The sequence below is a fragment of the Heteronotia binoei genome, chromosome 9, assembly GCF_032191835.1.
Source record: "Heteronotia binoei isolate CCM8104 ecotype False Entrance Well chromosome 9, APGP_CSIRO_Hbin_v1, whole genome shotgun sequence".
Taxonomy (NCBI): Eukaryota; Metazoa; Chordata; class Lepidosauria; order Squamata; family Gekkonidae; genus Heteronotia; species Heteronotia binoei.
Window position 1 is genome coordinate 27,481,296 of NC_083231.1, and position 26,988 is coordinate 27,508,283.

General features: G+C 45.9%; 1 protein-coding gene across 1 annotated transcript in view; it reads right to left on the reverse strand.

Moving 5' to 3' along the window:
• The window catches only part of USP46 (ubiquitin specific peptidase 46), a 37,730-nt gene extending 11,160 nt beyond the window's left edge, over positions 1-26,570 (reverse strand). Inside the window, exons 1-4 of the mRNA XM_060246350.1 lie at positions 26,432-26,570; positions 5,131-5,211; positions 2,562-2,775; positions 1,330-1,559 (exon numbers count right to left, since the gene is read on the reverse strand). Coding sequence (XP_060102333.1) covers positions 1,330-1,559; positions 2,562-2,775; positions 5,131-5,211; positions 26,432-26,467 — 561 coding nt within the window. The 5' untranslated portion in view covers positions 26,468-26,570. The remainder of the gene's footprint in view (positions 1-1,329; positions 1,560-2,561; positions 2,776-5,130; positions 5,212-26,431) is intronic.
• Positions 26,571-26,988: the final 418 nt, after the last annotated feature.

Genomic DNA, 26,988 nt, shown 5'->3' on the forward strand with positions numbered 1-26,988 from the left:
TGAGAAAGGCTTATCTGATTTTGCCACAAGCAATCTGTTTTTATTTCAGACATACAGACCAACATGTGAAAACTATTTACATATCTGTAATAATTTATTATACCGTCATTTATACAGTATTTAGTCCCATGCAATAGTAGTTTATTCCAGCTATGTTATAAAAAAGAGAGGATCACTTACAGTTATGTCCAGGGTTTTTTAATGTATAATATTTTTAGAGGGTCATCTTACATTCAGAGTTGCCTTCCTTTTGAGTAAATATGGGTAAAAGGGTGCATCTTGAGTAGGATCGCCAGCTCCAGTTTGGGAAATACTAGGAGACTTTGGGGGTGGAGCCTGAAGAAGGCGGGGTTTGGGAAGGGGAGGGACCTCAGTGGGGAATAATGCCATAGAGTTCACCTTCCTAGGTGGCCATTTTCTCCAGGTGAACTGATCTCTGTTGCCTGGAGATCAGTTGTAATCCCAGGAGATTTCCAGTCACTAACAGGAGATTGGAAACCATAAATTTGGGCAATTCTCTCTATTTTTCTAGGATGGCTACAAGGGAAGGAGAAAGTGAAACAAGTTGGCCTATACTTCACTATTCCACGCAGCCAAGTTAGAAGCCTTTCTCCCACCTAAGGAGGATTCTTTTGAAGAGCTACTTGAAGAAGGAGCCTTGGACTGAAGGAGGTCTTGAGCAGTGCAGTAGGATCTAGGCCAGGGGTGTCAAACTCATTTGCTATGAGGGCCGGATCTTGACCTTGTCGGGCCGGGCCACATGCAACATAAAATGTAATGCCAGGCCAGGGAGATATAAACTTTGTAAAGGACACAGACAAACACACACACTCAGCCTAATCCACCTCACTGGCTTGCTGAGCCACAGCCAACAGAAGAAAGAGAGGCTTGGCTTAGTAGCTCTGCTGCGCAATTGAGAGAGTCTGGCAAAGCTAGCTCTCCTTCCCCCACTTTCTCCCCAAGAGATGAACTTTGCTCTGTTGCTCCTGTGCAACTGAGCAAGCCTGGCAAAGCAAGTTGTGATGCAGAGGGAAGCAAGAGAGGGAGAAGGAAGCAGACAACAGTGAGTTGCTTGCGGGCCTGATAGGAGCCTTCCAGGGGCCTAATTTGGCCCGCAGGCCATATGTTTGACACCCCTGATCTAGGCCATTATTGCTTACCAAACTAATGAAAGAAAACAACAACAACTATCCTTCTTTAGTCCAAGATAATGCCTATTTTGTTACACAGACTCATCCACATTTCTCAGGTGACTCTGGAAATTCTCATTCGTGGGTCTACTCATGCAGGTACAAAACAAACACATAATTCAACCAGTCCCAAACTTACAGTTTCACAGTTCAGACATCGTGTTTCATTAGTCAGCGTCCCCTGAAAAATCTCATGCACCCAGGTGAGGTCTTGCTTATTGTTCTCTTCCATCTCATTCATGTTGCCATTTTTCAACTTCCCATTTTGCTTCTCCTGCTTCTTCTCCTCCTGAAGAATATCAGCTACAGTGTTCAATAAGTAGTTCAAAAATTCATGGGCGTCCTGCTGCATGTAATTGTCAAAGAGATCTGTGAAAGGAAGAAAGCCTTACATGAAGGAGTTTTGTTTTGCTAAAATCCCAGCTGAGAAAGTAGCCTACTCCCAAACTTAACTTTGACCTTCAGGGAAGTCAAGTGAAGACTTGTTGTGTTCTCCTTTACAAAAGCTTGATCCTTATTGTAGCGGGAATATAATTGGAATGAGTGAGCAGTCATGTTGGATCAAACCAGAGGTCTGTCTAGCCAAGCATCCTGTTTCCAACAGTGGCCAGCCAGATGCCATGGGGAACTCCACAAATGGGCTCCACTGGCAATAGCACCTAGAAAGGACTTTGTGTAGGAACAGGGGGTTTTAGGGTTGCCAAGGTTAGGAAATACCTTGAGGGGGGGGGCGTGCCTGAGAAGGACAGGGTTTGAGGAGAGGGGTGGGATGTCAATGGAGTATAATATCACAGAATCCACCTTCCAAAGCAGCCATTTTATCCATTTTAAACAGAGGCTAGATGGCTATCTGACAGCAATGAAGATCCTGTGAATTTAGGGGGAGGTATTTGTGAGTTTCCAGCATTGTGCAGGGGGTTGGACTAGATGACCCCGGAGGTCTCTTCCAACTCTATGATTCTATGTGAACTGATCTCTGTTGCCTGGAGATCAATTGTAATCCCAAATCTCCAACCACCACATGGAAGTTGACAACCCTGGGTGTTAGCATCTCAGCTACAGAATATTATAGTGTTTATTACCGTTTTTAATACAAATGCAAATATTTAGTTGTTTTAAAAAATTCTATCCCACTTCGATCTTGGCTCAAAGCAGCATATGATTTTTAAAAAGCGGTACAGTGGCTGACAAAAACCCAGTTGCTCAAGTGCCAAACAGAAACTCAGGAGCTCATGCAGCATTAGTACCCCCATTACTACAGAGATTAGCAAAAACTGAAAGAACTCAAAGGCTCCACTAGATGCTCCTTAGGAATAACACATCCTCAAGTTTCAGGCCATTGCCTAGATGGATGTTGGAGTCCATCCTTACCGTTCTCCTTCCGTAACCTCGAGATGAACTTTTTGGGTGGAATCACACCAACTTTCTTCTTCTGTGTAGCAATACTATGGAAAAGGTCTGCCAAGCAAGTCAGGAGGTTTTCCTTCTTTTTCTGCTGAGCCTTGTACGCCAACACATTCTCCCGAAATGGCCGGCAGAAGTACAGAGCCTGCAGGACGGAGTTACAGTAGCAAGTGTTCCCGAACTGCATAAATAAAGAGGGGAAACCAATTAATCTCTACCTTACGCAACACCCCAGCAAGCTCTCCATCACTTCGCCTCTGGGACTTCTCCTCCTTGTTCAGTTGCCAGCACAAGGCGTAAGTGGTTGCAGAACCTTGACACAAGCCTCTTGAGCTAAAGAATAACAATTACATAATGTTCCACAGGCTTCACCAGCTGCTTTGTCATCCAACGTCCCATGTTTTCATAAACAGGGCCTTCATTCCAGCGCTTCTGCAGGTTTGTATTAAGGAGACTCATGACCATGAGTGTCCTTCACCTGAGATTTAAAGAGCTCCTTGTGAGCAAGTATGCTTTGAATGCAGCAGTATTCAGTTCAGAATACAGTTCTTTAGTTTGGAACGGGGTCTTTTTCAGTTGCAATGTAACCAGGGCTTTTTTTTAGCAGGAATGCATAGGAACGCAGTTCCAGCTGGCTTGGTTTCAGGGGGTGTGGCCTAATATGCAAACAAGTTTTTGCTGGGTGTTTTTTGCAAAAATTTTTTTTATTTATTTATTTATTTAGTAGGCTTATATTCCGCCTTTTCCCGTACATGGACTCAAGGCGGATCACAACATATAAAATAACAATAAAAACCTACTATCAAAGTTAAAACACCAAATTAAAATTAACAGTAAAAAACGATAAGTAAAACGCACCACCGGTGGACAGGGCACAAAAAGCCCTTTGTGAAGCCAATGGTGACATCAGGGGGTGTGGCCTGGTATGCAAATGAATTCCTGCTGGGCTTTTTCTACATAAAGGGCCCTGAATGTAACCGTCAGTACAGAAAGACTGCGTATTCTCCAGAACTCTTCATCAGGCAGGAGGCAAGGGTACAAACTAGACATCTGTCCCATTAGAAATTATTTACTTTATTTATTGTTTATTACTTCACATTTCTATCCCACCCTTCCCAAATGGGCTCAGGGTTGGCCACATCAAGAGTAAAACAGTCACATTAGCTCTAAGCAACTAGATAAAGAATAAACCAGACAACTCATTTACTAATTAAAAATTCAATAGTTATAATTTCAGATGGTGTCCATTTCAGAAACCTGGTCCCTGGCTGAACAATAAATAGATGCACTACTCCAGATTGGGCCAGCATGCAGCAGGGAGGCCATATTGATGTTCAGTGACATCCACCATTTCAACTAAAGGCCTGGTGGAACAGCTCTGTTTTACAAGCCCTGCAGAATTGCAACAGGCTCCACAGGGCCTGGATCTCCAATGGGAGCTTGTTCCACCAGGCAGGGGCCAGGACAGGAAAGACCCTGGCCCTAGTTGAGGCTAAGTGGATATCTTTTGGGCCAGGAACAACCAGGAGATGATACTCAACGTAAGGTTCTCTGGGGGGTCAGGGCTTTTTTTGTAGCAGGAACTTCTTTGTATATTAGGCTACACCCCCCTGATATAGCGAATCTTCCAAGAGCTTACAGGGCTTTTCCGACAGGGTCTACTGTAAGCTCCAGGAGGACTGGCTACATCAGGGGTGTGTGGCTTAATATGCAAAGGAGTTTCTGCTACAAAAAAAGCCCTGGGGAGGGATATATGAGGAGAGAAATCTGCACACCCACGTGGCATTTCACACAGGCATGCCGTCAAGGCAAGGCCTTCAGTTCATTTCCCCCTGGCTTTTTCCTTTAAAGAGCTTGATGAAAAATGCTGCAGAACTAGAAGCTTTCACGCTGTTCGCTGTCGTTCCAGTTAGTCCTAATACAAGGTGTTATGTGGCTCTTGTTTATGGACTTGGCTATGCACCAACTGCAGCTTTCTGCTGCCTCTTTCTTGACACGCAACTTCTTTAGTGAACGCGCACACTGCCCCTGTCTCCACACAATTGCCAGTTTGCAAGAACGGAACTTACACGTGGAGGAAGTGTCCTCACGCATAATCCCTCCCCTTCCGGTCCCCCTAGCATAGGGGAAATCCAGCATGCAGAACTGAAGGATCGGCCACAGAAGGGGAGGGGGATCCGGGTGGACAATAACAGTTGCTGCTTCCTTCATTACAGGTGTTCAGGGCTGTGACCGGGAATAGGGCTGCCAGCCCCCCGGTGGGACTTGGCAATACCCCAGAATTAAAACTGATCCTCCAGACAACAGAGATAATTTCCCTGGAAAAAATGGCTGCTTTGAAGGGTGGACTTTATCGCATTATACCCTGCTGTGATTCTTCCCTTCCCCGAATACTGTCACTCCCAGGCTCTATCTCCAAATCACCACCAATTTCCCAAATCCAGAGTTGGCATCCCTCTGCGGAACCCCTAAAATGTCCTTGCATAGCTTGACAAAATGTCTAGCATATTTTCTGCAGCGCAGCAATAATACTTACATTGACCAGTCCAAAGTAGTGCTCATTGATCGGGAATTGCTCTGGCCCAATGTCTTTTTCCAGAGCAGAGGCATTGGTGCCCTAAAGAAAGAGAGACAGCCAGTTATTCTCTTTCATGCTAAAATATGACACAGGAGGAGCTGACAAATCTTCTTGCCATCCACCGCTGTCTCCCCACAAGGTGAAGCCAAGCCTGCAGCACTTTTGGCCTCTCCAAACAATGCTTCATACAAGACACTTAATGTGCTTTTTTAACTGCTCTCCTGTTGGCAGCTTTGAAGGTGCATATGTTAAAAACAGCAAGGCAGCTTTAAAGGCACTTTAGTGGTCAGGTTCTGGTATAAATAGATTGGGAAGACTTTATAGCAATCGCATTTCAGCTTCTCTCAGATATATTATTCACATCTGGTTTTGGCCTTACAGCGCCCCCCCCCCCCACTCCCATCCACTTGGAGACACCAGGCTGTGAGAGACACTTTTCCCAAACCTGGGTTATCTAACCTAAACTAGGGCAGGGCTGCCATCCAACTGGTACTAGAACACAAACACACAATTCCCACTGATCTCTCTCTCTCCCCCCCCCATCCCACATCTTCTATTGATATGTCATAATCTGTTTTCAAAATAGAGTCAACAGAGCCTTTCTGATGCTACCCTGTGTTGTTTCTTTTATTTAGGACATTTTTATCCCACCCTTCCTCCTAGCAGCTCACGGTGGCATATGTCAGTCTCCCCTCCTCTATTTTATCTTCACAACAATCCTGTGAGGTAGGCAAGGCTAAGAGAGAATCACTAGCCCAAGGTCACTTTGTGAGCTTCCGTAGCAAAGTAGGGGTATGAACCTGGCTCTCTCAGATCCTAGCCTGGCCCTCCAACCAGTATCTAATTGAAAATTTCCATCTTGTTTCTCTTATTTATCTTTTTTGCAACACTTTGGTGGACTATTATTTTATTTATTTTATTACATTTATAAGTCACCTAATCTCCACAGTTGTGCGGCTCTAGGAGATGTACGGTGCTATAAAAACAATAAAACCATAAAATTAGGATCAAAACATATAGTACATTGCTTTAAAATTAAGTGGCAAAATCTGCAATTCCCTCCCATTTCCAGCCTGTGGGCGCCTCATGGATGTGGGGGAGAGGAACTGGATCAGTCAAAGGGACGAGGGAAAGGTGCCATCCGTGATGTAAACTGTCACTGCCTTCAACCAAATGCCTGGTGGAACATCTCTGCCTTACAGGACCTATGGAATTGCAAAAGATCCTGCAGGGCCCTGAAGTTATTTGGCAGAGAGTTCCACCAGGTTGGGGCCAGGACTGAAAAGGCCCTGGCCAAGGATAGCCAGATATCTCTGGGGCTGGGGATCACCAGCAAGTCGTTATCTAAGGAGTGTAGCACTCTCCCAGGGGTATACCAGAGGATGCGCTCCCACAGATACATTAGTCCCAGACCACTCAAGGCCTTGAAAGTCAAAAGCAAAACCTTGAACTTGACTCAGTTCTCTGCTGAAAGCCAGTGCAGCTGGTGCAGTACAGGTCAAATATGCACAATCGGCGGTGTTCCCGTCAGGACTCGCACTGCACATATTTTTCTAATCTAGAATTGTAGAGTAATAGCTTTTTTCTCTCAGGATGTAAAAGTTTTCAACAACTGGAACAACTGAATACAGACTGGGAAAGACTCTTGCAGTGAGCCTGCAGGATTGCAAAGTAAAACACCTTGCTTGTAGTTCGGAGCTACAAGTAGTTACAATACATCTCTGCACCAGTTTGCTGTCAGAACACATTCCCTGTTATTGAAACTCAGGCTGCAAAAAGTTTTACATTTACTATCCCAGCAGCCTCCACATTAGCTCCTTGGAAACAAAGGGCTGTATTGAATGTCCTGAAGAAAACAAGAGTGTCTCCACTCTCCAGTCCACCCGAGCCCTATCGGAACACAGAGGGCAAAGGGGGAAGCACACACAGCAACAATGATCTTTTGTGGCTGCCTCTTGTTCCCCACAAACTCTGTTCCAAGGAAACTCTACTCCAAATTATATCCTTCACTTCCGTGAGAGGACCATGTGTGGGGAAGGTTTTTTCCACCTCCAATACACATTTCAGGCCCTGCCAATCCTGGCAGAGTCTCAGTGGCTAACTTGCCATTCCTGGGAAGTTCTGTTATACCAGAAGAAGGATCAAATCTCAGGCTTTGAGGGCCAAACCAGATGTGACACTGGGGAGCATCCAGTCTTTTTTTTTTTTTAATCCAGTTTTTAGTCATTTGGGGACTCAGTTCCTGATTGAAACAAGAAGAAGAGGAGGAGGAGGAGGAGGAAGAAGAGGAAGAAAAAGAAGAAGACGGAGAAGGAGGAGACTGGATTTATACCCCCCTGTTCACTATCCAAAGGAGTCTCAGAGCAGCTTACAATCTCCTTTCTCTTCACTTCCCCACAACAGACACCCTGTGAGGTAGGTGGGGGTGAGAGAGCTCTGACAGAAGCTGCTCTTGAGCAGAACAGCTCTCAGATAGCTATGACTGACCCAAGATCACTCCAGCAGGTGCCTGTGGAGAACTGGGGAACCAAACCCAGAATTGGGGAATCAAACGGGTTCTCCCAGATAAGAGTCCATGCACTTCACCACTACACCATGCTGGCTCTCCCTTAAAGGGAGTGGTGTTTTAAGGCTCCTCCTCCCATAATTTCCAACCTAAGGCAGGGCCAGGGAATAGCTATTGGCCTGTATATGTTTTCCCAATGGGGCAAATAGACCACTGGGCTGCTTCAGGTCAGGAAAACTATGCTTTCCTTCCCTCCCTTTCCTTGCACCAGTGTCACAAATGGAATTGGGCACTCACATTAGCTAAGACTTTGGTTCATGGAACTCCCAGCATCATGTCTAGTTTGGCCCTCATGTTTCTAGGCCACATCTGTGACACAAAGTGGCCAAACTGAGCACATGCACAGGAGTAGCTCTAAAATAGAAGCTTCAGCCTCCAGCAGGCTACATGAATACAGCAGGAACCTTACAATATAAGAAAGCATGAAAAGGACTTTTTGGTGATGGCCCCAACACTCTCTGTCTCAAGAAGCTCTTTAGAGAAACACTTTTTCAAAATTTAGAAAGAATGATTAAACATTTTTTTGTTGTGCATGCTTTTCATGCTGCACAGGATCAAACGTATAAGGAGGAGTTTTCCTTAAAAACACAAGTTTAAAATGGTGATAAACGGAGAAAAGGGTTTTCATCTATGAATCATAGTTTATGGAATTTTCTGCCATTGTAACAAATATCTCTATTTGCTTTGCTAGTCTTACTGATGTGTTTTTAATATAAATCACATTAATAATTTAATTACATCTCAGTGCTAGTCACATTTATTGCATGACTGTATTCTAAGTAATTTAATGACAATATTATTTATTAAGTATTTCAATACCTCTGTACAGAAATAAGCGTACAAATTGATTCCAGAAGACAGTTTTAATCTGGTTTGATGTCTAATCCGGAAGAGGAGTTTTTGAACAATCACACAGAGTTGTCCCCTAAACCAGGGGTGGGGAACCTCTGTCCCCAGGGCCGTATATGGCCCTCAAGGTCACTTGGTGTGGCCCTCGAGGATTGCTGGGCCAAACTGAACCATGTGGCAGCCTCTCTGGGGCATGGCTAACCAGTGAGGATCGTGGGGCCCAGCCGCATTGTGCAGCAGCCTCCCTAGGGCCAGGCAGGGATCACAGGGCCCAGATGTACTGTGCAGCAGCCTCCCTGGGGCCTGGCTGGCCGGCCAGAATTGCTGTAGGGCCTGGAAATGTTACTGCCACAGTTCAGTTTGCATATGATTATCCCAAATGGTGTGGCCTAATATGCTAATGAGTGTGTGACCTAATATGCTAATATTAGGGATGTGGTCTAATATGCTACTGAGTTCCTGCTAGGCTTTTTCTACAAAAAACCCCCTGGACTTATGCATTTGCTTAGGGCAGCGAGCCAGGTGTGTGTGTGTGTGTGTGTGTGTCAGATTAGGCTTTCCCCACATGACTTCACTTCCCCACAACAGACATCCTGTGAGGTAGGTGGAGCTAATTATTTGTATTAATTTTGCTGGCCTGAATCGTTCTCCCTTGGCGAAGCACTGTTTTTTTAAGTTGATAATTTTTTATGGCTCGTGAATGATGTTATAGATATCCATGTGGCCCTTGGCAGAAAAAAGGTTCCCCACTCCTGCCCTAAACACTCACTCTTCAGGTTCTCCCCATCTTAGATGCTATCTTTCCAAAACCTGGTTTGTAAATATCTCAGGTCACAGTGCCTTTGCACACAATGTAGATTCATTTTTAAAGGGTCCCATCCACAGTGACACCATTTTCCTTGCCACAGTGCACCAAGAGTTATAAGAGGAAGAAACAGTCAGCACATTTCCCCTTATAACTTGGCACCAAAAAGGGCTATTGAAAGAGAGAGTGAAAGTGAGAAACTAGTATACTGTAACAATAGATCATTATAATATTATACTGCAGTGATCTATCAAGTATCTTTTTTAAAAAGGAAAAACTCTTAATGGTAGATGGCAAACAGTAAGGGGATGGGCTAACACACAGCTAATAGTGCCAATGTGGGCAGGATCTGCAAAAACGCACACCTTCCCATGCAAACTGTGTCCAAATGTGCTTTGACTATGATCTTCCCCAAAACATTGTATCTGTGCAGGCTTGGTAACAACTGCAGCCAAACACAGAAGCAGGATGAAGTCACATGTGGGTGCTCCCCAAAAGAGTGCAGCTGTAAGAAGGCCAAAGTAAAGCAAAACATCCACATGGAAAAAAACCCTCAGATTGCCAATCCAGACATAGTAAATGGAAATCATTCACTAGCTGGCCACATGCGGGGCAGGAGGGTAGGGTTGCCAATCCCCTGGTGGGGGAAGGGAACCCCCCAGCTTGGAGGCCCTCCCCCTGCTTCAGGGTCATCAGAAAGTGTGTGTGTGGGGGAGAATATCTGCTGGGCACTCCATTATTCCCTATGGAGACAGATTCCCTTATGGTACAATGGAGAATTGATCAGCAGGTAGAGGCTCGAGGGGCTATATTTTGAGGTAGAGGCATCAAATTTGCAGCATATTCGATGCCTCTCCTCAAAACACCCTCCAAGTTTCAAAAGGGTTGGACCAGGGGGTCCAATTCTATGAGCCCCCAAAGAAGGTACCCCTATCCTTCATTATTTCTAATGAAGGGAAGACATTTAAAAGGTGTGCGATCCCTTTAAATGTGATGGCCAAAACTCCCTTTGGAGTTCAATCGTGCTTGTCACAACCTTGTCCTTGGCTCCACCCCCAAAGTATCCTGGTTCCACCCCCCAAAGTCCCCAGATATTTCTTCACTAACATAGCAGAAAATCTTATTTTGTTGTATCTGAACTGAGGCTAGACCTAGAGCAGAGGCTTCATGTTCTACCGCGCCCCTCCCTTATGAGGAGTTCCATGCAGCTGGCACCAGAGAGAAATGTTTTCCACCCACATGATGTAAAAGCACATGATGTGATGCTTACAGAACACCAATCTTTGTCAAGACTGAGGTAGCCACAGCACATGCATGAACTGGTCCAGCTCCAGCAACAAGACACCAGCCTGTCCAAATTTGCTCACCTACAGGACAGCTGTTTTTGTTGTAGTGTTCATCAAAAACACACCACCAGCTTGGCCTACCAATGGAATTTTCGAGTAGCCCCCTTTCCTGTCTTTTCACTTGACATCCCTGACAAAACAAAACCCTCTTGTCTTTTATCCTGCCCTTCCGTCAAGCCAGCATTCATTGAGGAAGGCCTGTGAGACAGCATCTGCTCTGCACGTAGAAGGCCCCATTTAATCGCCAGCGCCTTCAGTCAAAAGGATCAGGTACAAGTTGATAGGAAAAACATGAAATCCTGCTGCTTGTCAGAGCAGACAGTACTGCCTCGATAGGGTCTGACTCAGTGTAAGGCAGCTCATGTGAGCACGTCTAGGTTCACTAACATAGTGGAAAATCTTGTTTTGTTGTATCTGAACTGAGGCTAGACTTAGAGCAGAGAGCCAGTTTGGTGTAGTGGTTAAGTGTGCGGACTCTTATCTGGGAGAACCGGGTTTGATTCCCCACTCCTCCACTTGCAGCTGCTGGAGTGGTCTTGGGTTAGCCACAGCTATCACAGGAGTTGTCCTTAGGGATGCCAAGTCCAATTCAAGAAATATCTGGGGACTTTGGGGGTGGAGCCAGGAGACATTGGGGGTGGAGCCAGGAGCAAGGGTGTGACAAGCATAATTGAATTCCAAAGGGATTTCTGGCCATCACATTGAAAGGGACCACACACCTTTTAAATGCCTTCCTTCCATAGGAAATAATGAAGGATAGGGGGCTCATAGAGTTGGACCCCCTGGTCCAATCCTTTTGAAACTTGGAAGGTATTTTGGGGAGAGGCATCAGATGCTATTCTGAAAATCTGGTGCTTCTACCTCAAAAAACAGCTCCCACCCAGAGCCCCAGATACCCACGGATCAATTCTCCACTATTTCCTATGGGAACAAGTCTCCATAGGGAATAATAGAGTTCCCAGCAGACATTTCCCTCCCCGCCCCTGCTTTCTGATGACCCTGAAGTGGGGGGAGGGCCTCCAAACTGGGGGATGCCCTGCCCCCACCTGGGGATTGGCAACCCTAGTTGTCCTTGAAAGGGCAGCTGCTGTGAGAGCCCTCTCAGCCCCACCCACCTCACAGGGTGTTTGCTGTGGGGGGGAGAAGATATAGGAGATTGTAAGCCTCTCAGAGTCTCTGATTCAGAGAGAAGGGCGGGGTATAAATCTGCAGTATTCTTTGTCTTCACATCACTCTCCCCTCTGTGTCAACTAACCAACATGGGGGTGACAGATCTCACCACTGAATAGTCAGGTCATTTATCTAATGTTGTCTGACAGGAACAAATGACCAAGGAGTGCCTCATTCTCTGCTTCCTCACTACAGTTAAACCAGCCTTCTCTGGCCTGGGACACGTACAGGTGGCAGCATTAAGGAGCAAGTGGACCACTGCCCTGAGAGCTGAGCCTTGAGATTCCAGCACACAATCACATGCCCGCTGCCTTTCATTGATGTCACACTGGCATGAACTAACTTGCTTAAAGATGTAGGTCAGCCTCCTTTCCTTCCAACCTGCTGCTGCACTTGAAATTCCAAGCAGCTGCAGGTCTGGCTCTCCCTACAGCTATCTCTATTGTCATTTGGCTTCTGTTCCGCCTCTATTTGTGTTCTAAGTTCCCATTTTCTCTGAGGTAAGAACCTCCCCCTCTTTCTTTCTCTGGAATATGTACAGCTGCCGACAGCCAGGTAGGGCCTGCAGTTCCCACAGTATTACAACTGACTTCCAGATAACAGAGATCAGTTCTCCTGCAGAAAATGGAAGCTCCAGAGGGTGGAGTCTATGGCATTATACCCGTCCTCTCCATATCCTTCCCTCCAAAGATTCCATCCTCAAAATTTCCAGGAATTTCCCAATCTGGAGCTGACAGCCTTGGTAATGAATATAGTCTGTGTATACTAGCCATCCAAATGTTTTGTTTTCCAGTTTTGTTTTCTCAGCAGTTTCTTACTTTAACCTCAGAATTCTCTCTCTGGCCTTTTGTGTCATGAATCTTGAGGAAATCTCTTGTTGCTTTACTCTAATCCAGGGGTGTCGAACTCATTTGTTATGAGGGCCAGATCTGACATAAATGAGACCTTGTTGGGCCAGGTCATGCTGGGTTGGACAGAGCCGTGTCAGGCCAGGCGATGTGTGTACCTAGTTAAGATTAGGTAGCAGAGATATAAATGTTATAAAGAACACAAATACAAATATATTTTTTAAAAAGTGTTAGCACTCACTGGACTTAAAGATTTAAGTTTGGGTTTAAGTTTCAAGCTATCAGTGCATATTTGATCCAATGTCCTGCGGTGGCCATGCAGGGGACACAAGAACTTTGTGAAGTGTGAGTGCTGGCCCTCAGCCTAACCTTCTCCACAGTATGGTTATAAGGATAAAACAGGGAAGAGAGACCTACATAGCTGCCCTGAGGTCCTGGAGCAGGGGTGGGGAACCTATGTCTTGAGGGCCGTATGCGGCCCTCGAGGTCACTTGGTGTGGCCCTCGGGGATTGCTGGGCCAAACCGAGCCATGTGTCAGCCTCTCTGGGGCCTGGCTGGCCAGCGAGGATCGTGGGGCCCAGCTGCGCTGTGCAGCAGCCTCCCCAGGGCCAGGCAGGGATCACAGGGCCTAGATGTACTGTGCGGCAGCCTCTCTGGGGCCTGCCTGGCTGGTCTGAATTGCTGAAGGGCCTGGAAAAGTTACTGTCACGGTTCAGTTTGCACTTGATTATCCCAGATGGTGTGGCCTAATATGCTAATGAGTGTGTGACCTAATATGCTAATATTAGGGGATGTGGTCTAATATGCTACTGAGTTCCTATGCATGTGCCTAGGGCGGTGGGCTGTGTGTGTGCCAGATTAGGCTCTCCCCACATGACTTCAAATACAAAAAACAATTATTTGCAGTAATTCTGCTAGCCTAAATCATTCTCCCTTGGCGGAGCACTGTTTTTTAAGTTGATGATTTTTTATGGCCCGCAAATGATGTTATAAATATCCATATGGCCCTTGGCAGAAAAAAAGTTCCCCACCCCTGTCCTGGAGGAAGGGCGGAATAAAAAGCCTTCAGTAGATAATCACAACAATTTTTCTTAACATGCATGGCCTTTTCTACATTCTGCTGTTTTTACTTCCCTAGTTGGATGTTAAACACATCCAAAAGCAGAGGCCCAAAAATTGTCGCTCCACCCACGCTGGGTGAAATCTGAAAAAGTATGGAGGTGTTCCACAAGATAAAACCAATCATACAGCCTTTAGCAAAGATCCACTGTTTAAAAAAACAAAACAATACAGAAAGCAGCCTCTGGTTTAAGTCAAGAAATGAAATTCATGTCAGGATTTACTAGAGATTCTCACTGCAAGGAATGAGAAGCACAGTAACAAGTCAGCAGTCTCTATAACTACATGATGAGTGTGACACCAACAGACCCTATTATGGCATGGCAAAATACGGCAATGAATTCAGATTATTTGAGTATTCAGAGGCCCGGGGAGGGGGAAGGGAGGGAACATAAAACAGATTTCAACAAAATGAGAAGATTATCAGTGGCAGCAATACGATTCCCCCACCCTGAACTGCAGCAAGTACTTAACTCAAAAACTCTGAAGCTGAGCTGGAAGATTATGAAAGACAAAGAGAATTGCACTGCAGAGAATTTCAGTAGCAATCAGGAAACGGCAGCGTATCTGTTGGATCACGTTGTACACACTTTGCCTATTTGCCTTTCTCTCAGATATACTCTGGAAACAAAATGTAGGCCTTGGGCTGGCAACCCCTGGGAGCTTTCAGGGGGCCAAGTCTGGGGAGGGAGGGAGGTAAATCTGAAATACTGCTTGCGACCCTGGAGGACCACTGCCAATCAAACCGAGGGGGGGGGGCACATCTCCTGATTTAGCACTTCACAGGGCAGTGGAGGGGGAAAATAGAGGGGCCCATCACTGTTGCACAAGCACATGGTGTTGCTTCTGACTCTAAACCAGAAACAATGTTGTGTTGGAGCGGCATTCTATATTAAACCATAGGGTTTGCAGCAAATCCTAGAATGTTGCTCAGACACAATGACGTCACTTCCAGTTTTGCACCAGAAGTGGCATCGCGCACCAACATAATGCCAGTACATCTGTCCCTCCTCCAAGTTCCTTTCAGTGGATTCCTAGCTGTGGGAACCTTATGGGTCAGATTAGACAATACTGACTTTGATAGGAGGTGTCCTAACTCAGCACAATACACCTTTGTGGGTACATTTATTTTAAAATTAATATAATAGGGGATTAGATAGTACATAGGAAATCTCTCTGCCCATCTGGCCGCAGCTAATGTTTTGAAACTGTGAAGCTAGCCCACCTGTTGTGCAAATGGGAGTTTTCCCCCAAGAACCTTGAAGGTGATGCATGCAGTCCACGGCAACCTCGAGACTGGGCTTGAAAAGGTAACAACGACATGGCAAACATGAAAGATGTAGGGTTTGTTTGTTTGTTTTGAGCAGAAAAGCACAGGAAGGCAGTTCTGGCTGGCTTGGCACCAGGGGGTGTGGCCTAATATGCAGATGAGTTTCTGCTGGGCTTTTTCTACAAAAAAAGCCCTGAAAAGATGGCTGGAAGAGCATATGGGGGAGATGTCCACAGGGTCACAGTCTAGAAAAAGAGATGGCCAGGCAGACTCAGGCCACACAAGAGATGCACCTCTACTTTGAGCCTGTGACTCACTATGGCTGCAAGTTCTAAGGAGTAAGGCTCACTTGATAACATAATATTATTGGCCAAGCTAAAGGTTTGGTTTTTTTTAAAGTGTTCGGTCCATATTCCTCAAACCTAACTCGGGTTCCCCAGAGCCACATAGCAGCTATGGGAAAGGGCTTTTAAAAATCAAAAGAGAGCTTGTTTGGACTTGGAATGCCTTCATGGGGTTCCTGTCCCTCAAAGCTGTTTTCCCATGCTGAAACAGCACTGGGGGGGGGGGGGGGGGAATTACACGCCTGATTCAGTTTGACCCAATATTTGAATCAAGTCAGTGAAGAACAGCAGCAAAAAGGGGATTGTAATAGAAGGAAGAAGCGAAGAAGTTGATGATAATAATAATAATTATATTTATTAATAATAATTATTATTATTATTATTACGTTTGTGAATCACCCAATCCCTGCTACTACTGCAGGGCTTGGAGCGATGTCCATAAGGCTAAAAACATTTACCAGATAAAACAATAGACATTATAAAAACAGATGGTGAGTACAATTCCTTATTAAAGTATCTAAATCACAGACTGCCAGCCACTCTGCAGGCAGTGGGGGAAGGGGAAGCAGACATGAGGAACAGTGGTGGGTGCCAGACAGGATGGAAACCGTCGCTGTCCTCAACCAAAAGCCTGGCAGAATATCTCTGTCTTACAGGCCCCTGCAGAGTTTCATGTTCTCCCATCGCAGGTGTCCGCGAGAAGCAGCCTATACATTTTCTAAATAAATAAATAGAAGTCTATTGAAGGGTCTCCCTCCGCTTAGGATCAGACTGTGAACTGGTAAATATAATTACACATCAGCCTTTCCGATGGGGATTGCCAAAGCAATAGTGACACTTACCCAGTCTACTGTCTTTTCTCACATTATTACTATAAAGTGTTGCGTGTGTGTGTGTAAATGAAAATATTCACAGTGGCAAGAGCTGGCAAAGTACCTCCAGGTGGTAGCTGAAGATCTCCCATAATTACGCGTGATCTCTAGAGAGATCAGTTCTCTTGGAGAAAATGGCTGCTTTAGAAGGTGGAATGTACCCCACTGAAGTCCCTCCCCAAACTCTCCTCTCCTCAGGGGTCCACTGAGTAAAGCAATAGAGAATGAATAAGGATTGCTTTTGAAATGAAATAAGCTTTGGCTGGGATAAAGCATGGAAACGAAACAGGAAAATTAAATCGATTAATCCTGTTGCATGTATGATTAATCTGCTGTAAATAATAAATGCATATGGATGAAGAGGAAGAAAAAAAAGAAATTTTGTCTGTGGAAAAGTTACATGCAGATTCGGTACAATCCACACTTTTCTAAAGCTTATGGCTTTCTTAAATAAATTGGAGTTTGTTTGTTCATACAGTTCAAGTGGACTTTATTGTTGAAAGCTATTTGAAGGCTGATTTATACACGAAACCTTTTGGGTTTTTTTCCTTAACTCCATTACTCGGTGGGACTTTTTTAGTTGCTTATAATCCCCAGTTGGGGGCAGGGGATCCCCTGGTTTGGAAGCCCTCCCACCACTTCAGGGTTATCAGAAAGTGGGGGAGGGGAACATGCCCACTGATCACTCCATCATAACCTAAGGAGACTGGTCCCCGAGGTATGATGGAGAATTGATCCATGGACATCTAGGATTCCGGGTGGGGGGGGGGCTGTTTTGCAGAAGATGCAACAAACATTCAGTGTAGCATCTAGTGCCTCTCCTCAAGCCCTCCCTCACCCCCCCCCCAGTTTAAAAAAGATTGGACCAGGGGGTCCAATTCTATGAGCCCCCAAAGAAGATGCCCCTATCCTCCATTATTTCCAATGAAGAGGAGGCATTTAAAAGATGTGCGGTCCCTTTCAATGTGATAGCCAGACTCCCTTTGGAGTTCAATCGTGCTTGTCACACCCTTGCTCCTGGCTCCACCCCCAAAGTCTCTAGATATTTCTTGAGTTGGACACGACGACCTCAAGAACGTTCCAAATCCTCACCTCAGTCAGGATACATGACTGGAAAAACTACACCCACTGGCAGCTGATTACACCAAAGCAAATAGCATCCCTATTCCTCTGACTAACCTGATTAGATCCAGCTAATTTCACACTGTTTATTCTCAGTTTACAATACTTGGTTCAAATAGACACCACAACACAGAAGTTTCCAAACAAAGCAAAGTAAAAAATCCACAGAAGTCCATGAGAATGCCAAGACGTCTGGTTTCCTATGCTGGTATACAGACATTATTACATCCATTTTTAAAAAATCATCAAAGCAAATAGATCTTTTCCTCCAAAATGTAAAACTACAATAAGTAACAAAAATAACTTGATGAAAAAGTTCTCTCAACAGACAAAAAAATAAAATAAACTATGCATTTAATTTAGAGTACATGTGCCAGATTTAGCCCGAGACTATCAAAACAGCAGCATCTTTCAATTACTGAATTAAATATTTCAGGTTTTCACGGCTGGTAACATCATTAGGGTTTGTAGAATCTTTCGGGCTCAAGTGCCGTGTTCTACTGGAGAAAGTTTTTCTTCCAGACGTTTTGTTCTCGGCTGCAGAGAACATCCTCAGTGGCGTTGCAGCAACGCCACTGAGGATGTTCTTCGCAGCCGAGAATGAAACGTCTGGAAGAAAAACTTTCTCCAGTAGAACACGGCATTTGAGCCCGAAAGATTCTACACACCCTACTGAATTAAATGTCTGCTAAGAAGATATTCCAAGCAGTATCAACAGCTTTTTGAGCTTCTTGCACTCTTCCACCCTCATGTTTTAAAAATCATTTCTCTTCTTCCTCAATATAGCCAGTCAACTGGATTCTCCAAGCTTTTTCAGAGACAGAAAAATCCTACCTGGGAAAGCATATCCTTATCTGCAATAGCATGCAGCTGGTGCTAAGTATTGCATATGACAGTCAGGGTGCCATCCTAAGAACACTTTCCTGGAAGCGAGCTCCAGTGAATAAAATGGAACTTAGTCCAATTTCCCAGTAGCCTTATGCTGCTCTCATGCTCCACTTCTCTGCGGGGCTTCTGTCAGATTTCACACTATCTGCCACGGGGCTGCAACTAGCTTCACCTATTTCGCGCAGCAAACAGAAACCTCTACAACCCAGTGTCTGTTTGCTGCGTGAAAAAGGCAAAGCTAGTTGCAGCCCTGGGGCAGATAGTGTGAAATCCGACAGAAGCCCTACAGAGAAGAGGAGCGTGAGAGCGGCATAAGGATAGTGGGAAATCGGTCTTACATTCAAATAAACTTGCTTCAGATTGCTGTCCAAGAATGCCATCCTAAGTGTAACTCTGCTTACAGGAACAGCACTTCTTATTTATACAGCACATTCTGTCAGGACTCAAAGCACTGTCTCTCGGTCATCTGTACAACAATTCTGCATGGTAGGCCATTCTGTCATTACCATATTACAGGCAGTGAAGAGGAGAAAGGAACAGAAAAGCTAAGAAAGGTGGCTGCTTGCTTAAGGCCGATCGGCAAGTATATTTGTGCGGTACAGAGGTTACGAGTTTCGGACTAGTATCGGACAGACCCAGGTTTGGATCCACGCTTGTGCCATGGAAGCTTGCTGGGCAGGGGTAGAATTCTAGCAGGAGCTCCTTTGCATATTAGGCCACACACCTCTGAAGTAGGCAATCCTCCAAGAGCTTACAAGGTTCTTTTTTGTAAGCTCTTGGAGGATTGGCTACATCAGGGGGGTACGGCCTAATATCAAAGGAGTTCTTGCTAGAATTCCACCCCTGTTGCTGGGGGATCTTGGGCCAGACACACTTCCTCAGCCTAACTTACCTCATAGGGCTGTTGCGAGGACAAAATGGAGGAGAGGACAATGGAGGCCCCTTTGGGTCTTCACCAGTGTTCCCTCTAAGCTGAGTTAGTGTGAGCTAGCTCACAGTTTTTTTCGGCTCACCCATTTTTGTCTTAGCTCAGGAAGGATGGCCCCAGAGCAAGCTAATTTATGCAGCAGCTCACAACTTTAATGCCAGTAGCTCATGAAGTAGAATTTTTTGCTCACAAGACTCCACAGCTTAGAGGGAGCATTGGTCTTCACTGGGAGAAAGGTGGGACAGATGAATTAGATAAATTTCTGCAGTAAGATCTGACCTGAGGCTCTTTTGGTCCCCAGTTTATTCTTTACTGTAGCCTGTTTTTCTAATCAAGATTGTCCCCCCTCCCCCCCCCCCCAAGAAAAATATGAACTCAGCTCCACATACATGCTGGGCATTTGATAAGCCACATTTTCCTATTAGTACTACATTTCACTACACATGTGCATGATTGACTTGCTGGCTGCAGGTTATTACATATGGAAGAGCTGTTCATGCAGAAGCTATGGTCATTTGAATTCTTCCCAGTGCCTTAGGAGAAAGGCTGGCAACATTACTGAAGGATGTGCATGTCCATAGCATGTTCTGCACTTGTGACATGAACTTGGCTTCCTCCCAGATTTCCAGCTGGCATGGAAGACAGACATCTTGTCAAGTCCAAAGCCGGCTCAGCCCTCAAGCTCCCGCCACCCCCCGCCACGCTTCAGCATGCCAACTGCATTTTTTCCTGTCCTTTTCAGAAACATCCCCTGCATGCTTCTCTCTCCATTGATACATTCAGCCTTCACTGTGCTCTTGCAAACTGAAACCTATTTGAAAAGATTCTCAGGACTGCTCCCGCTTTGGGGTGGGAAGGGCAAGCTGGTTCGCAGCAGGCTTCTGCAATAACCTCACTGAACCAGTTCTTTCCGCATCCAACCCTGGGGCAGAAGAAGTAACATTTTTGAAGGACACAGCAAGGGCTCTTCCCCAGCAGATCTCTCTTCACCCGTATTCCTCTGCTAGGGAGCATGGACTAGTCATGCTCAACCAGGGGTCATTTTTAAGAAAAATAGGTGGTGGAGCTCATCCAGGGATTGTTATGCAGCTGCACATACTACGCAATGGACAAGGAGGTGGAACTCTCAGGAAGGCTCAGGAGCTGTGTTTTTGTGAGCTCCCACTGAATCTGAGGCCTGTGCTCAGCAAACACATTACTACAATGTGCAGATTCAAGAGAAAGTTGGTTTACCGTAGGGGGTACAATGAGACACAGGGCTTTTTTTGTAGCAGGAACTCCTTTGCATATTAGGCTACACCCCCCTGATGTAGCCAATCCTTCAAGAGCTTACAGTAGGCCCTGTTATAAGAGCCCTGCAAGCTCTTGGAGGATTGGCTACATCAGGAAGCTGTAGACTGATATGCAAAGGAGTTCCTGCTAAAAAAAAAAAAGCCCTGATGAGACATAATTGTTCTGTGGGAGAGTTAGTCCCTTGCAAGTTTCTCAGTAGCTCCTCTTCTCTGCTCCTGTTGGAAGAAGCATGATATGTAGACATGGGCATATGAGTGTCATTAAAGAAAGATGGAGAGATATGAAAGGAGCTCTTGTTATATGCGGTCATCATTTGGTACGTTCACACTGCACTAAATAATGCATTTTACATCTGGATTTTTGCTATTCTTACACAGTAAAAATCCAGATGTAAAACGCATTACTTAGTGTAGTGTGAATACACCAATCCTTTTTAAATCCTGTTTTAATGCAGATGGTCTAATCAACTCTGGCTTGTCTCCATGCAATGTCTGAGCATGTGTTCCGCAGGTGATCACAGCCGCCGCTCACCAGGAGATCTGCCTGTAAAATGTTCAGCCCACTTTTTATCCCAGCTACAATACAGTTTCTTAAGGACTGAAGGAAAAGTGTCTTTCTTCCTAATCCAGAAATAAAAATAAGAAGTACGAAATTTTAGGAAACCAAGAAGCATCAAGAACATAGGGTTGCCAGCTCCAGGTTGGAAACTTCCTGGAGATTTGGGGATGGAACCTGGGGAGGACTTCAGTGGGGTGGAATGCCACAGAATCCACCCTCCAAAACATCCATTTTCTCCAAGGGAAATAATCCTTGTAGTCTAGCGATGAATTGTAATTCTGGTGGTCTCCAGGTCCCACCTGGAGACTGGCATCCCTACAAAGACAATATAGGGGAAGGAGCACAGATAGTAGCTTGGATCCAGAGCAGCATTTCTGTAGGTGCAAGGATTTCTGTCCACAGAACTCAACTTTACCTCTTCGACCTTTCCACAGTAGCTTGAAATGCTCCCCAAGCAGTATTTGGAGGGCATTTTAGGCTGCTATGGGAAGAGAGAGGCAGAAAATAGCACTTCCTGAGTAGAAATTCTTGAACCTGCAGAAATTCTGCTTCAGATCCAAGATTTATTGCAGAGATTCTCAAGCTTTCTCATTCATGTGACTTATTCAGTCCTAAGCAGCTGAAGTCATCGGGCTTAGATGGGTGTAACTCAGTTTAAGAAGGCACAGTTGAGGTCTTCATGGGTGTCATGGGAGGATCTTGCCATATGTCTTGGTAGGGCAATGAAAACCCAATCCAGTGGAATAATGGCGAATGTTCCCGAAGGGGAGAGTGCTGGTAACCTCAGTAGAGTAATGTGAACCACTGCCTGATCCTATAAGAAGGCCCCATTCTCCAGTGCTGGTGAATGGTAGATGTGACTTCACCAGCAACAGGCATGCTGGGTCGCCCCCTGGAGGGAAGATGGCAATTCCATGTAACTGCTCTTCCGGAACCTGACAATTGGTGGGGCTTGGGGCATAAACTAAAACAACAAAATGAGCCAAGGAATTATTAAACTGAGTGTTTCGCCTTTTATTAAATATCTTGATTTCTCTAAATGATACACTTTTTGAGTTCTCCAACCTGGTGAAGACTTCTGGAGCACTCAAAAACTTGCACACTGCTTTGTGTCATTTTGGTTGGATAGCCCAGGCTAGCCTGAGCTTGTCAGATTTGGAAGCTAAGAAGGGTTGGCCCTGGTTAGTATTTGGATGGGAGACCACCAAAGAATACCAGGGTCGCAATGGCAAACCACCTCTAAATGTCTCTTGCCTTGAAAATCCCATGGAGTTGTCATAAATCAGCTGTGACTTGATGGCAAAAATGTTCCTTCCTTCAGTTTAAGAAGGCACAGTTGAGTTCTTCCTGAGTGTCATGGGCAGGGGTGGAATTCTAGCAGGAGCCCCTTTGCATTTTAGGCCCCCCCCCCCCGGAGCTTACAAAAAAGAGCCTTGTAAGCTCTTGGAGGAGAGCCGGTAACAGAGACTTGAGGAGAGCCGGTAGCAGAGACTTGAGCCATGTACACATTGATCCGTGATTGAATTCTTTGTACTGTGGCTTCAGTTAAAACAGCACTGAGAGAAGACCGACAAAGGGTGAAACCAATGGAACCATAGGAAATGTGGTCTTTTGAACTCTTTGTAAAAAGCTGTGCAGAACGATGCCCTTGTCTCCACACAGATTCTGAACAGCAAGAAGCTGCTGAAGGCAGTGCCTCTGAGACATGACTTTAGAAAACAGTCTGGGGGAGCATAGTGTGGGTGTTCGTTCTATTATTTTGCTGTATGGACTTATTATAAACTGTGCACTAAATGTTTGTTTACACTCCTTTTGTGTGAGAGTGATAATTCAGCCGGTGAGGTTTTGAAGGATATATTGTGCTTAATACACCGGTACCTGTGCTATTGATCCTATAGGAAGGCTGCATTCTCCAGTTCTGGTGTATGTTATGTGGCTTCTTCTTCTTGATTTTGGGTTTTACTTTGGACCAATACAGTTTTAAGCTGTAAGAACATAAGAGAAGCCATGTTGGATCAGGCCAATGGCCCATCCAGTCCAACACTCTGTGTCACACAGTGGCCAATATATGTGTGTGTGTATATATATATATACAAAACTCAGAAATGAGGCCACAAGTCAGTGCTACTGTGTGGCAGTATGCAATCTCAGCTGCAAAAGCCAAGACTCTAGACAAGGGGTGTCAAACATGCGGCCCCTGGGCCAGATGCACCCTGCAGAGGGCTCCAATCAGGCCCTCCAGCAACTGGCTGTTGTCTGCTTCATTTTACCTTGCCTGCTGTATTCGGTCACCATTTTGTGTTTCTTCCCAGCAATCAGTCAGCCAGCAAAGCTGCCTTTCTTGGCTCCTTCTCTCTCCCCCTCCCTTTTTCCAAAGGGAAGAGGAGAGAGGAGGAGCCTTAGCCAATGAAAGAGCCTGGTTCTATAGCTCTGCTGAGTGATTAAGTTTGCCAGACTCAATTAATCACCCTGCAGAGCTACTGAGCCAAGTCTCTCTTCCTTCCTGGCTGAGGCTCCTCCCTCTCGTGCCCTGGAGGAAGGAAGGAAAGAGCTAGAGCTTCCTTTGCCCAGTCCCCACCATCGAGGACTGTTACCTGTAGAGCATCGGGAGAAATACAAAGAAAGCACTTTTAAGACCAGCAATGTTTCATTGAGGGTATGAGTTTTTTGCCTTGCTACTGAGAGAGAGAGTTTGGTTTGAGAGAGGACTTATTATGGGTACAACTGGTTTCCCCTCCTCTTTTTCCTATATTCATGCCCTCCAGTCTTTATCAATAGGAAAGCATGTGAACTGTTTAAAAGAGCAATAACAAAAGCCAGGGTTAGGCTGAGTGTGTCCAGCCCAGGTTTACTTAACAAATTTCCCTTGATTTTTCTTTCACATTTTCCTTTGATTGGTGATCTTGAACTTAGACTTCCCAGATAGTATGCTGATACTGACCACTGTACATGGCTGTCTCTCTGGTGTAGTGGTTAAGTGTGCGGACTCTTATCTGGGAGAACCAGGTTTGATTCCCCACTCCTCCACTTGCACCTGCTGGAATGGCCTTGGGTCAGCATAGCTCTGGCAGAAGTTGTCCTTGAAAGGGCAGCTGCTGCGAGAGCCCTCTCAGCCCCAACCTCTTCACAGGGTGTCTGTTGCGGGGGGGAGAAGATAAAGGAGACTGTAAGCCGCTCTGAGTTTCTGATTCAGAGAGCAGGGCGAGGTATAAATCTGCAATTCTTCTTCTGTTCTTGCACTGCCACATAGGAGTTGTAGTTATTTTTTTGGGGGGGGGAAGACTATATTGTAGACAAGCACATAGCCCTCAGTCTGTGCCATGGTGCCTTCACATAATCTTGACCAGCACATGAAGCTACCTATGTACAAAAGCTCACAATGCCCAGCTGCTTCATGTTTTCCTCTGGGTCTGAGGCTCAAAGCATTGACTATGAGATCTTTATAATGAATGTCTATAAATCAAAAGTAGGTTTGCATCTTACAGATGTGCACACTTGAACAACACTTAAACAGCATATTCAAGACTGGTACAGCACAGACATTGCCTGCAGTTTTTGATGCAATAATTCATAGCAAGAGATGACATTTATCAGACTATAAAACAAAATATTGCAAGAGTGCTAATGTTTTAAGTAAAAAAATATGTGTTTGTCTGCGCCCCCTTTATACAGTTTATATGTCCTCTACCTGGCATTACCTTTTCTGACACACATGGCCTGGTCCGACAAGGTCTCATTTATGTCATATCCGGCCCTCATAACAAATGAGTTTGACGCCCCTGCTCTAGACCAAGTAGGAACAAAATAGCATTTCAAGCTCCCATTTTCAGAAGTGGGTCACTTAAACCTAAACACTGTTGTTAAGCGCTTAAAGGCATGGCCAGGTTTGTCTACACAAATCAACTTGGGTCTATTGGTGGTGACTTACACTAATTCACTATTTTTACACTATGGTATTCCCTTGCAATGTCAATGGGCCTACAGTGGAGCAAACAGCTTCAAGGATTGCAGTTTCACACTCCAGGTGATGGGGAGTGGTGTCAAAACATCTGTGACACCACTTGCAAGGGTGCTGACACACCAGGTTTTATGACATTGCGTTCTCAGAGCCACTGTCACGTCCCATACTAAATCTGGGGTTAGCAAATTACAATGTACACTGACAGGCCTTGGATTCAGTGGGAGCTCACAGGAGCACAGCTCCTGAACCTTTCTGACAGTTCCACCTCCTCCTTCCCACCCGGTCCATTGAATAGTAGGTGCAGCTGCATAACAATCCCTGAATGAGCTCCACCACCTTTTTTCCCTACAAAATGACCCCTGAACATTGACAAAAATTACACCATAGGCCCAAAGAGTGACCAAATCTGCCGTGTATCTCATGACCTGTCCGTGTTCATTAGTCCACTACAGGATTTTCTCCCCACCCCATCTCAGTAGAAGTTTGCACTTCAATATAATAACTTTCCCCCATCCTCCAAGCCACTGTTACCAACCTTTAACAAGCTTTTTGTCACCCAGCTGTTGTGAGCCTAATTCTTAGGCAAAAAAAGATCCTGGCAAATCTTGACACAGCAGGACAGGAGTCTTGAAACTAAAAAATTCAGAACTTCTCAGGGGGCCCAAAGACGAACAAGCTTTGATCAAAGCCCAGCTTTAAGTTCCAAATAACTGCCTGGCTGGCAAACAGGAAAGGCAGGTCGAAGGCTGAATATTCCCTCTCTCGCTGTCAACCTTTTAATCACAACTATAATTTGGACTAGGTGATCTGCTTCCTCGAGGAACCGGGTTACATCTGTTTATCTCTCTGGAGACTGAACAAGAACTGCTTCTCGCACTCCTCGCTCAGCCACAGTAGTGCACTCCAGCGTAAATCAACACCGTGTAAACTCCCCATGACCCTTCCGATTATCAGCGCTACCCCCCCCCAGCGGCTCCGCCCACTGAAGAAAAAGAGGTCTCCTCCTATACCCCCGTACTTTAGCAGCTTTCTTCCCCTAAACGTGCTGCCCGATCCGGTTCCCGTTTACTCAGAAGCAAGAGCTTCCAAGCAAGCGTTGCAGGCGACAAGTCTGGTCGCTGAAGGCCGCTTCCGCTCCATCTGACTCCCGGGAAGGAGCTTTGGCGACCCCCGCCGCGCCCTAGGGTGACCCCTCTCTTCTGATCCACCCCGCACATTGTGGGGGTGGGGCAAGCCCCGCTCTCCAACCCACACACCCCTCCCCCTCCGCTTGCAAACCCCAGGCAGGCAGGCAGGTCAGGCACAGGCCAAGTACTCACCATATTACAAATGGAGGCGATGTTTCTGACAGTCATGAGTCTAAAGGTTGCAGTGATCCCACACCGCCATCTTTATAAGGTGAAAACCGGAACGGTCATGGCTGGAGGCTTGGGGGAGGGCCAGGCGGACTGGGGGTGGGGGGGGAGAGGGGGAGGCGCTCGGGGTCCGAGGAAGGCAGGCAGGCGCAAGGCCGGCTCTTCGGCCCCCAAGCTGTGCAAGATCAGAAGGCAAGGGGGGCGGCGGATCTACGGTCCCCGTCCAGGGGGGATCCGGCTGGCAATGCGCTCAGCAGCGCGGCAGCATTGCAACTGCTCGGCTGGGGTTTCCGCAGGCGAAGAGATGGGGACGGATCACAGCGGCGCCAGTCTGTTTTCCCAGAGGCCGGGACTGATCTCAATCTCCCCCTTCTTCTCCCTCCTCCTCGCCTTCCTCCTCTTCCTCCTCCTCCTCCTTCCCCCGCGGCGGGCGCTGCTGCTGCTCCTGCTGCTCTTCCCTGCTCTCCATTGCAGTGCAGCGCCCGGTGATCAACTTTGACAGCGACTGGGAAAAGGGAAGG